At 46.1% G+C, this 10154-nt stretch overlaps 1 protein-coding gene across 1 annotated transcript in view; it reads left to right on the top strand.

Annotated features, from left to right (window-relative positions):
• Window positions 1–5431: 5431 nt before the first annotated feature.
• Pmfbp1 (polyamine modulated factor 1 binding protein 1) overlaps window positions 5432–10154 on the top strand; it is a 42098-nt gene continuing 37375 nt past the window's right edge. The window contains exons 1-2 of the mRNA XM_050143467.1: window positions 5432–5479; window positions 7706–7861. Of these exons, the coding sequence (XP_049999424.1) occupies window positions 5432–5479; window positions 7706–7861 (204 nt within the window). The remainder of the gene's footprint in view (window positions 5480–7705; window positions 7862–10154) is intronic.

The raw sequence follows: 10154 nt of genomic DNA, 5'->3' as shown, positions 1-10154 counted from the left end.
CTCTCTCTCTCTCTCTGTGTGTGTGTGTGCGTGTGCGTGTGCGTGTGTGTGTGTGTGTGTGTGTGTGTGTGTGTACGTGCATGCTATGCACGTGGAGGTCAGAGGGCAACTTTGGGGAGTTCTGATCTCACCTTCCACTTGTAGAAATGGAATTTCTATTCTTTCTACCATGTAACATACTCCAGGCTAGCCAGCCCAGAAACTTCCTGCCGATTCTCCTGCCTCTGCCTCTCACATAACCATAGAGTGCTGGGATTGCAGATGCCTGCTGCTATGTGCGGTTGTTTTCTTTCTGAACACAGATCCCAGGGATCAAACTCCAGTCACCGGGCTTGCACGGCAACTGCTTTGCCCACCAGTCCATCCCCATGGGGCTCTAAGTTTTTATTTAGACTATTAATCTTCATTTTTTTTTCCTGGGCACAGCTGTCACAGAGAAAAATACTATTTGAAAAACAGACGGCAAGACTTTGAAAACAAGAAAAAAGTTCCCAGATGAGGCCTGAAGAAGCGATGAACTCAACAGAGGTGCAAGAAACAAAGATGTGGAAGCCGGGGACTTGAAAAGAGGCGACATTGACCAAGTCTTAAATCCAAAAGAGCAGTCAGCAATCAGAATCTACTATCCTACCCCCTCTGGGCTGAGTTTGCTTCTACATGAAATGCTTGCACCCTCCTAAGAGACTGGGATGGACGGTTCCCGATGGTCAGTTATGAAGCAGGGAACCTCCCTCTATGCCTTCTCTCCTACCCATCTGGCAAACATTACTGTCCAGTACCTTGGAGATGTATCATGCAACCCTTCTTTTGTCAACTGTGAGCACTTCCAAGTTGTCCCCCACTGTTATTGCTAATGACTCACAGGAGTCCCTTGTCTTCCTTGAGGGACAAAACCCTGTTAATGTTTTCTCTTGCTTTTTACTTGCTACAGTCCACAACAAGTCAGTTATCCTCCCTCTGAGTTACCTTCCTTGCTACAGTCCAGTATATTTCATGGGAATAATGGAACAGACACCTTCTAATTTTCCTTTGAAATACTCTTTGAAACCATCACAGTCCAGAAAATTATTTTTGTGGGTTGTTTTTGTCACCTTTTAAATAAGATTCGATTTGAGAATCATCAACTCATGACCCAGCGGACGTTCCTGAAGAGAAATGTCATTCTCAAGGACATATTTTTAGTGTGTGATGCTCAGACTGAGCTTATCACCCTTACCAAATAAAGATGTTTGTCAAGGTAGAACAGCAAAGGGAAGTTGAGAGCTATGACAGAGCATGAAGGTCGCTTACTACAGCCCCTTCACCTCCAGAGGCAGAGATGAGGGCTCGATGAGATGAGCCTCCATCCACATGATTTTGAACTAGGTTTCAAAGCTTTGGTAGCTCAGAGCCCTGTTGACTACTCTTTGATGCCAAGTTACTTTTAATCTTTTTGACTTGCCTTGTGTGGAAATTACTTGTGCTGTCCATTAATATTTCCTTTAGAGAACAAAGGAAGTGAGGAGTGATCATGAGGTTTGTGTTGGACCAATGAAATGTGAGCAGAAGTGAAGTGTTTCACTTCTTCTTTATGAACTAGTATGTACTTCCTCAGGTTCCCTGTCTGCCGCCATGGCAACAGACCAGGTACCAAATAATAGAGGTTCCACTAGAGGAGGACAATAAGGAGCTGAGGAAGGAGAGTGTGGGGCAGAGCTCCAGAGGGTTCACAAAGGACGTGTAGCCTGAGTGGAAAGTAATCCTTCCTAGTTTTAAACCGCTGGGATTGGGGTAGGGGATGGCGGGAGAACTAGTGTGAAATCGCCCAACCTTGCCCTACTCAGCCAGGTAAGGCTGAGTGATGCCATCATTCCCATGATGCAAATCTGTGCATGAAGATGTAAGAGGGTCTAGAACACAGAAAATCAGAATGCAGCTCCATGAGGCATTCCAAACTCCACACGTCACAACCATTCTTTCTTCTTGGCTTATATGAGGGATGGGGGATGTAGCTTATTACAAAGAATGAGTATTTGGTGGCCTCTCATTCTTGGAACCATTCTGCAGGTAAGTACTTCGTAGGAATCCCCTCGGCCCTACAGTTAAGCCCATAATGAATTAGATTATTTTAGGAAGGTCAATGCATTATGACCTCAAACGCATCATCCTGTAGTTACGTACCATCACCTGTGCAGCCATCTTTCGTTTCGCTGGAAGCTTTTTAATCTAGATCATTCTCAGCCCTTTACAAGATCTCTAACTTTATAATCCCCACCGTGGCAAGTTGATGCCTTAAAAAAAAGTCACGTTATTGGACATTTTAAATTCACAGTGATAAAATGAACAGGTGAGCTTCATGGACTAGCAAGAGAGCTTGTGTGTCCTTGGGTAAGCCATTTCACATCTCTGGGCCTCAGTTTCTGCCTCTGTGTGATGGGGATAAGAGTCATCTTGCCCCCACCCAAGAGTTATTGTGGAAATAGGTCACACACAAATAATGATCCTGCCTGGATCATTAAAAAAGCTAAATAAGTCTTAACTATATCTGGCCTGCAGAATACACAGAAGTTTAGAAAGGAAGCGAGACCCTTTTCTTCCCTAGAGGAGCAAATTCAGAAACTCTTCCATCCAGCACATGGGAAAGACGTAGACTACAGCTCTGCCTCCCTCAGAGAGGTCTGAACGCACGTGGAAACAGATGGGTAGAGAAGCCGGTGTTGTTAACGGTTTAGGAGACTTTTCCAGCTCCCCAGCTGAGGGCATCCATCCAGCTGGGAAAATCCTTAAAGGGCTGGACTCGTTTATACTTTTTTCCATCTTAAATACTTGGACTTTTTCAGGTTTATAACAAAGCTCACAAAAATGCTAAAGCTTAAAGGAGAATTGCGAACTGCCAAGGGACTGAAAGATGAGGTAAGGCTCCCAGCTCCTACATATGTGAAGGTGAACCTTTGTGGAAAGGGATCTCTTGCAAGCTCCATGCCTCCAAATTCCAGGTATACCCATCAGAAAATACCACAGACAGAGCAAGCCACAGACCATAGATTTAAGCCTCAGCAGCACTGGGTCCACATCTAACAACAGAGTAACCTGGACCGTGCTGCCCACTCTCTCTGAGCCTCCTTCACCTCACCTTAGAAGTATACATGATGAGCGGGATTTCAGATGCTTGCTAGGTAGCTACCAGGCACTGGGTGTAAAAGCACCTAATAGACATTTTCTATAGTTGCCAACATCTCTTTTTATCTGGTAGGATGTCGAAATGGAGTTTTCTGCTTTGTGTGGTTAAAGAGTTGGCCAAATTCTATGTAGTAATTCCTTCGCTGTTCCACAAAGGATGGAAAAGGTCCATTGGGGATAAGTGTAGAGATGTCTCACGTTGGCATGGGCTCCTGCCAACAAGTAAGCTGCTCCTAACCCAAACATTTGTGCTGCTTCCCTGCTGGGTTACTACCACCATACGGGACCTGCTGCTAGTTCTGCTGGGAACAAGGGTCTGGTGTAAACTTTCTAGGCTATTTTTTTTTTTCAATTTAACGTATGTCTTTGGAACACCTTCAATGTGCCAGGCATTGTTCTAGGAGCTGGAGGTTCAAAAAGCAAATGAAATAGAGATCTCTGTTCTCCTGGAGCCTGCCCTCTATCAGACTAGCCCCTCAGGACATGATGGCCCAAAGTATGAAGGAATTCCTGAAGTGTCAACAAAAAGCAACTCACATTTCACAGGTAGCCAATCTCTGCCATATACTGTGTGTATCCTAAAGTACCTACTTGCATGTGTGCCAGTGCCACCGGATTTAACATGTCCATATTATTTGCTATGCGAGCAGAGCTATTTCTAAAATTTCTAAAATTTGAATGACTTTCCATTAATTCCCATCCAAAGTAATACAAAAACTTCAATGTTTCTATAAAATTAAACTTGAGATTCTGGTCAGCAATATCCATATTAGTGTTTGAAATTACTGTTAATAAGTGTAAACCCAATTATCACAAGTAAAATGTAAAAATTCCTGAGGCAACATTAGTTTTTATGGCTTTGATTTCGTAAAGTATCATTACATTTATCTATTTATAGGGGCACGGTGGAGGTCAGAAAACAACTTCCACCTCGTGGGTCTCTGATCTCCCATTCAGTTCCTGCGGTTTGGGGGGCCAGCGTCATAACCTGCTGAGACATCTCAGCCCCAGCTTTCGGCTTCCTAAAGCACAACGCTCACCTACACCAGGGGTTGTAGGATTGTGAGGGTTAAAGGTGGCTTTCCACTATTTGTAGAAGATTTGTCTTCATCCTTAGAGAATTTGTCACAGACGATTACCCGAGTCACCATTTGACGCCAAAGCTAGCCTAGAAATTACAACCCCAGTTTTTCAAAGCTGCCTTGTTCAAGTCTCCAAACCGCCAGAATGCCACCATTTTGAATCTTAGATATTCTTTTCTCTCAAGTGCTGCTGAGTCATAAGCTTAAGTCTGACACAGCTCGACCTGAGAATAGACATGAATCTATTTGTCAGCCCTTTAAAACTCAGTGCCACATGCAGTCCCCCTCTTAAGACACGTGTTTGAGGAGCTCTGCTAATTAACCGAAGGCTTGCTTAACCCATGCAGAACTCACTCTCATTGAATAGCTTATTTTCCAGGCTCATGGAGGCAACTGCAGTATTGGCATTTGCTATTTTACCTGTGGGTTGGTAGCTTGGCCAGCGTCATGTGCTTCCTGGGTTGTAGCTCAGCCAACTACAAGTGCTTCCAGGCAGAGTAGCCAGCCAGGATGGAATCTTACATAAGTAAAACTGGGTATCTGAGTCCTCGGCTTATGCAGATGAAACCTCTCCTAGCAACAGAGGTTTGTTATTTCAGACGTCACTAACAACTTCAGATCCATGATGAGATCAGATGGTACCCAAGAATCAGCAGCACTACAGCTCTTGGTCTGTCTCCTACCCCAGTACTGCTGACAGAGCTGTGATTGACAAAATGTCGGAATAGATCCATACCTAATGCATATTGATACTCTAAAGGCATCTGCCTGGAAATTCATTCTACAGAAAGGACCTGGGATTATAAATAGTTCACAGCTAGTGTTTTGTAGAAGATATTATAAATTAGATCTACTAGGACCCCAGGAACACTCGCCTTTCTGAAGTTTCTGAGCACAGCCACTTCATACAACTAACTGCATTTAAAATGGATGCTGGGGAGCATCTCATTGCTCTTCACGAGCCTTCGCTCCTGCTCTGATACCTCAAGACCTCCATGATTTGCTGTTTAGGAATGAATGAACCGTTACATTTTTATTTTAGCAAATTTCATCTGACATCTAGCAAAACACATTTGCTATTCAACTGGTTTAAGGAACTGCAAAGGAAGGCGATTTCTCCCAAGCCTCTTGTTTTATGAATGAAGACATTTCCTTAGAGACCCCAAGCTGATCCTAAATATCCAAATAACATGACGCTGAAGGCCCGCTCTGAATTCCTGGGGGTAGACAGGAAGGGGGTAACATTAGGCTTTCTACTCAGAGGGTAGTCCAACCTCTAGAGAGCGGATGTTTTCACTAGTATGAGAAAGTGCATTAAACTGTTAACTTGGGGAAGCTCAAGTTGAGTCTCATCGGCTTTGTAGTATGGAGCCCTCGGTGGACGTGGCTCCATTCCAAGCAACCCTAGGACACGGTCCTCACCTTAAGATCAAAATCAGCATCAAGACGAAGGTGCAGAGCATTCTCAGACCCTCCTGTAGGGCAAGCATGGCATTGGTACCTAATTCACAGATGATAGAAGTGATTTTGTAGCCAGAGCCGAGGGACCCTGAGCATCCCCTATGAGTTTCCACACCATCCCTTGTAGCACAACCATGAGAAAGGCCTCTACGGTGCCAGGGTGAAGCAGCTGCTCCCTCACTGGGACCGTGCGTCTTGTTTTCAAGTTAAAAAAAAAAAAGTGTCTGCATGCCAATTTTTAAAACCACCTTCTGCACACATTCTCTTAAGAGAGTCCCTGGTAATTGTCTTAATGGTAATCACAGGCCTGGGGCAGTTGACGTCCAATGTGATTTTTCTGAAAGTGAGGAGTGAGGGACAGGAGCTGGGAAGGGGGAGGGAGAGTTTTTGAGATAATGAAATCCTTTTAATGACAAAGCCGAGCCGTTAACCTAATTAAACTATAAAGTGATGGGGGGGAGGGGGCTGCAGGTATTAAATGGAAATGGAGAAGTGAGTCAGCTGAGACCGAAGGCTTCTGGGAACCCTCTGGATTCCGGGTACCCTGGCACTGTGGTTCCAGCTCCCACACTGTCCTCTGGCCAACCTTGGCCTTGCTCAAAGGTCTTCCAAATGGACCAGCCCACTAATGCCTGATTTACTGTGTCCATCTCAGGCCTCTAGTTCCCACGGGAGTGTGTGTTGTGTAGTTCATGTATTCCAGAAGCCGCCGCGTCAGTGTGGTAGGGTGGCGGAACCCTGGCTCCATGGGTGATCCGCTGACCCTCCTCCTAACCAGATGTGAGGCTTTGGAAAGGCTGCTCAGATCCATGCCCCATTGCTGTGTCCCCTCCCCTGAATTCCTCTGGAAACAGTTGTTTTAAGGCCACTGGAGTCACCAGAGGCCTGGGAGTGCTTGGTCGCTCACATCCCATGGTGCAGTCCTTGGCCACTGTATCACTGGTATAGAGTTTGAGAACTCAACTCTCATTCCCACCAATCAAGATCAACTCTGAGATGTAATCATGCCCTGCATTGTCCTATAGGATCGGGCTAACATCAGACAAAGGCCTTCTGGGTAAATGTCCCCTTTAAGAGTTTCTTCCCCATCTCTCTTTGGCTCCCCAGCCCCACCTCCCTAACCAGTTTGCTGGTTCACATGGGAGCTGGGAACCTTTCTTTCCTTCTTCTTCCTTCTTTCCTCTAAAGCATGAAGAAGAGCGGTGCAGGCATAGGAAGGAAGCTTTCAGGGGTGCCGAATGCTCCCTGCTAAATTCTTCTCACATTACCACCACCCACGCTGGAAACCGGCATCGTGAGGGGGTAGAGAGCCTACCCACTCGCCATCGCTTTGTACCCAACCCCCCTCCCCACCCAAGTCGCTTCTCTCTGCACACTTTGTTTTGATCCGAGTCACTACTCTCCATTCTGATCTAGCAACAATTAGCTAACCCTTCTAACTCTTAATCAAAGTCAGGGGATCTTACTGATCAGGCCAGGCCTTTCTCTTTTGCTCCCAACGGTAAGCCTTGTAAAGAAAAGTGCTGGGTTAATAGGCGGGGGTGGGGGGCGAGGGGGGGCGGTGGTTAATGAATAAAGAGAAAGTTGAGAGGCTTCAGAATCCCTCATCAGTTCCATCGCTGATTCACTGTGGTCTTGACAAGTTCGTTTGACATCTCGATATGTTTATTTCATCAGTGGCAGACCATTAATATTTATAGACAGTTCTCCGGGTGCCTGGAACCATTCTAGGCCCTGACTTCCTCTTGAAAAACAGGGGAATTGTCTGATGCCCCCACAGCAGCGTGGCGAAGATTAATTAATATAAATAAGTAATCGTCTGACTAATGCAGGGCACTCAGACACCTCACCAATGGATCCCATGTAAATGTTACCCGAGATGAGTAATACCAGCAGAGAAGCGGCGAGCGGAGTCGCAGCAAATTCAGCTCCCGTTAAGTGAAGGAAGCAAGTATTTTCTCGGTCGCTCCTAACTGATGCTTTTGTTTTTTCTGGCTGCCTAGGCCGGGGAGAGAGACAGAGAAGTGAATAACCTGAACAGCAAGCTCTTGAGCCTGCAGCTCGACATCAAGAATCTCCATGACGTCTGCAAGAGACAGGGGAAGACCTTGCAAGAGAACCAGCTGTGTGTAGAGGAGGCCCTGATGAACACGAGCCACGTAAGGCACTGGGCAGTGGCTGCCTGCCTCGCCCCTCTTGACTACCGTAGCTTCTTTTGATGGAAACTAAAGAGAGTTCTCCTGTGAGTCACTCAGAGTACTGAATTACCAAGCAGGGAGGGAACTAATTTTACCACACGTGGTCTGATATAATTCCTAGTTTGGGGGCTTTTCAACCTAGCTATTTCCAGCATTATCACGATATTGGATATTATCTTTCTCCTTATCTGGATTTAGCTCATCCTGAAAATACTAGATCACAGTGATATAAGGGTGGGTCTCAGGCAAACTTCCGAGTTAGCCGTGGCGATGAATGCCACTGTGCCCGCTCTGAAGCATCTCTGCGTATCAGCTGACGGGTGTTCTTAAGGCCACAACTGTGCCTCGCTGCCTGGGAGCCGTTCTTCTGGAGGCTGGAATCCAGTCATTCCATCAGCACGTGCCGGATAGTCCTCAACCAATAACGGACAGATAGGGAGAAGACTGACCAAACTACCACATCCCTTTCCCCTCAGTCCAAGCTAACTCAAGGCTGGGGCCCTTTGCTCTCCCCCAGAATTCCTCCGTCGGACTGAGCCCAGTGGACCAGTCATAGCAAGCTTAACCTGCTTCTCCCCCTTCCTTGTCTCCATCCCTAACGTGGCTGAGTTTTCTACAACCACCTCCCACATAAGCTACTTGACCCTCAGTGCCTCGTTGTGGGGCCTGACTTCACAGCCCAAGCAGGTCAGGTGGTAACCCATCCCCTATTCAAATGTGAAAAGACAGACCTTACGCCTTGCCAGTCTTTCTCAAAACTGACTTTGAATTAACCCTCACCTCTAGGTCTAGACAGTGCACCAACTAAGCAATTTCCCTTCACCTTGAGGCTCTCTTTCTCTTAGCAAACTCGAAACCTGAAGCGTTTAAGCCAGTCTCTAAATGCATTGACACAAATCTGGGGAGCAGATGGAATGATTTCTGAGAATTCCGTACTCTGGCCCCTTTCTTTCTGATTGTAAACTGAGTTCCATGTAAACATAGCTACTGCTGCTCAGACCCTCGCGGAATCCCTGGGTTAGACCCCCAGCTGCTGTGTAGGTAGCCACACATTGCTGGCCTCTCCTCAATGCCTCTGTTAGCACGCTCCCAGGATGCTCCACTTCACAACATAAACCACACATTGTTCCCTGAAGCTGCCTGCATCCGCTACCAGCCAAGCAATTCCACCTCTTCTTACTGACCTTGCTCAGGAAAATCACCAAAAAAGTAAAAAAAAAAAAAAAAAAAAAAAAAAAAAAAAAAAAAAATCAGCTGGTTTTCCTAAATCAATCTCAGGAAGACGATCATAATTTATTTCTTTCTAAATATGAACATTGTAGGATATTTCCACTCACAGCTACCATGAGTTTACCTGTCGCCCCAGTTGGAGGAAGCCACGGGCTTATAAATGCGTCTGGCAGCTTAGAGGGAGAAAGGCATTAAATCGCATTTTATTATTCTAATTGCCCAGAAGAAGGTCTAACAGCTTGAGACAAGCTTTAAAACAGAGCTCTTTTTCCCTAGCACTTAGCGCAAAATCTAAATTGCACGCTATGCGTACCAACACACAATTACATGGAGACCTACACCCATCTCCTCGGAGCCCCTTCAAGACCTGCTTTCCGTGTCGACAAAGGAGAAACACCAGGCTTTCTGGAATTTTGACTAATACTGATGAGGAGCTGGGCAAATAGGCAGGAGGTCCTGATTCAGGACCATATTTCGGGGAGAAAAGTAAACCATTATATCAGATGTTATGTGTAACAAAGGAAAGAGAAGGAGGGAGAGATGGGTAATGGAAGAGAAAGTGCATGGCCCTATAAACCAAAGAACACGGACTCCAAACCCCAGGAGCAGAGCGGAGCTTGTGGCAAAGAGAATGAGGTTCTGGGACTGGAAAGAGGACTCGTGTTGAATTAGGAGAGGCGGGGCTGCGTCCCCGGCACCCGGCCGCCCGCAAGGCTAGCTTATGCCCGAAATAATTACACGGAAACTGTATTCTTTCAAACACTGCCTGGCCCGGCTAGGTCCAGTTTCTTATTGGCTAGCTCTTACATATTGTTCTAACACATTTCTAATATTCTGTGTAGCCCATGAGCTGGCTTACCAGAGAGGATCTTAACCTGCGTCTGTCTGGAGTGGGAGCATCATGGCGACTCTCTCACTAAGCTTCTTTTTCCCAGAATTCTCTTCTGTCTACTCTGCCTACCTACTTTTCTGTCCTATGAGGGCCGAGGCAGTTTCTTTATTATTACAAGACCCACCTCCATCA

The sequence above is a fragment of the Alexandromys fortis genome, unplaced genomic scaffold (assembly GCF_014885135.2).
Source record: "Alexandromys fortis isolate MF-2015 unplaced genomic scaffold, M_Fortis_MF-2015_v1.1 scaffold_1, whole genome shotgun sequence".
Classification (NCBI taxonomy): domain Eukaryota; kingdom Metazoa; phylum Chordata; class Mammalia; order Rodentia; family Cricetidae; genus Alexandromys; species Alexandromys fortis.
The sequence above is the reverse complement of the archived record's forward strand: the minus strand, read 5'-3'. Positions and strand labels throughout refer to the sequence as shown.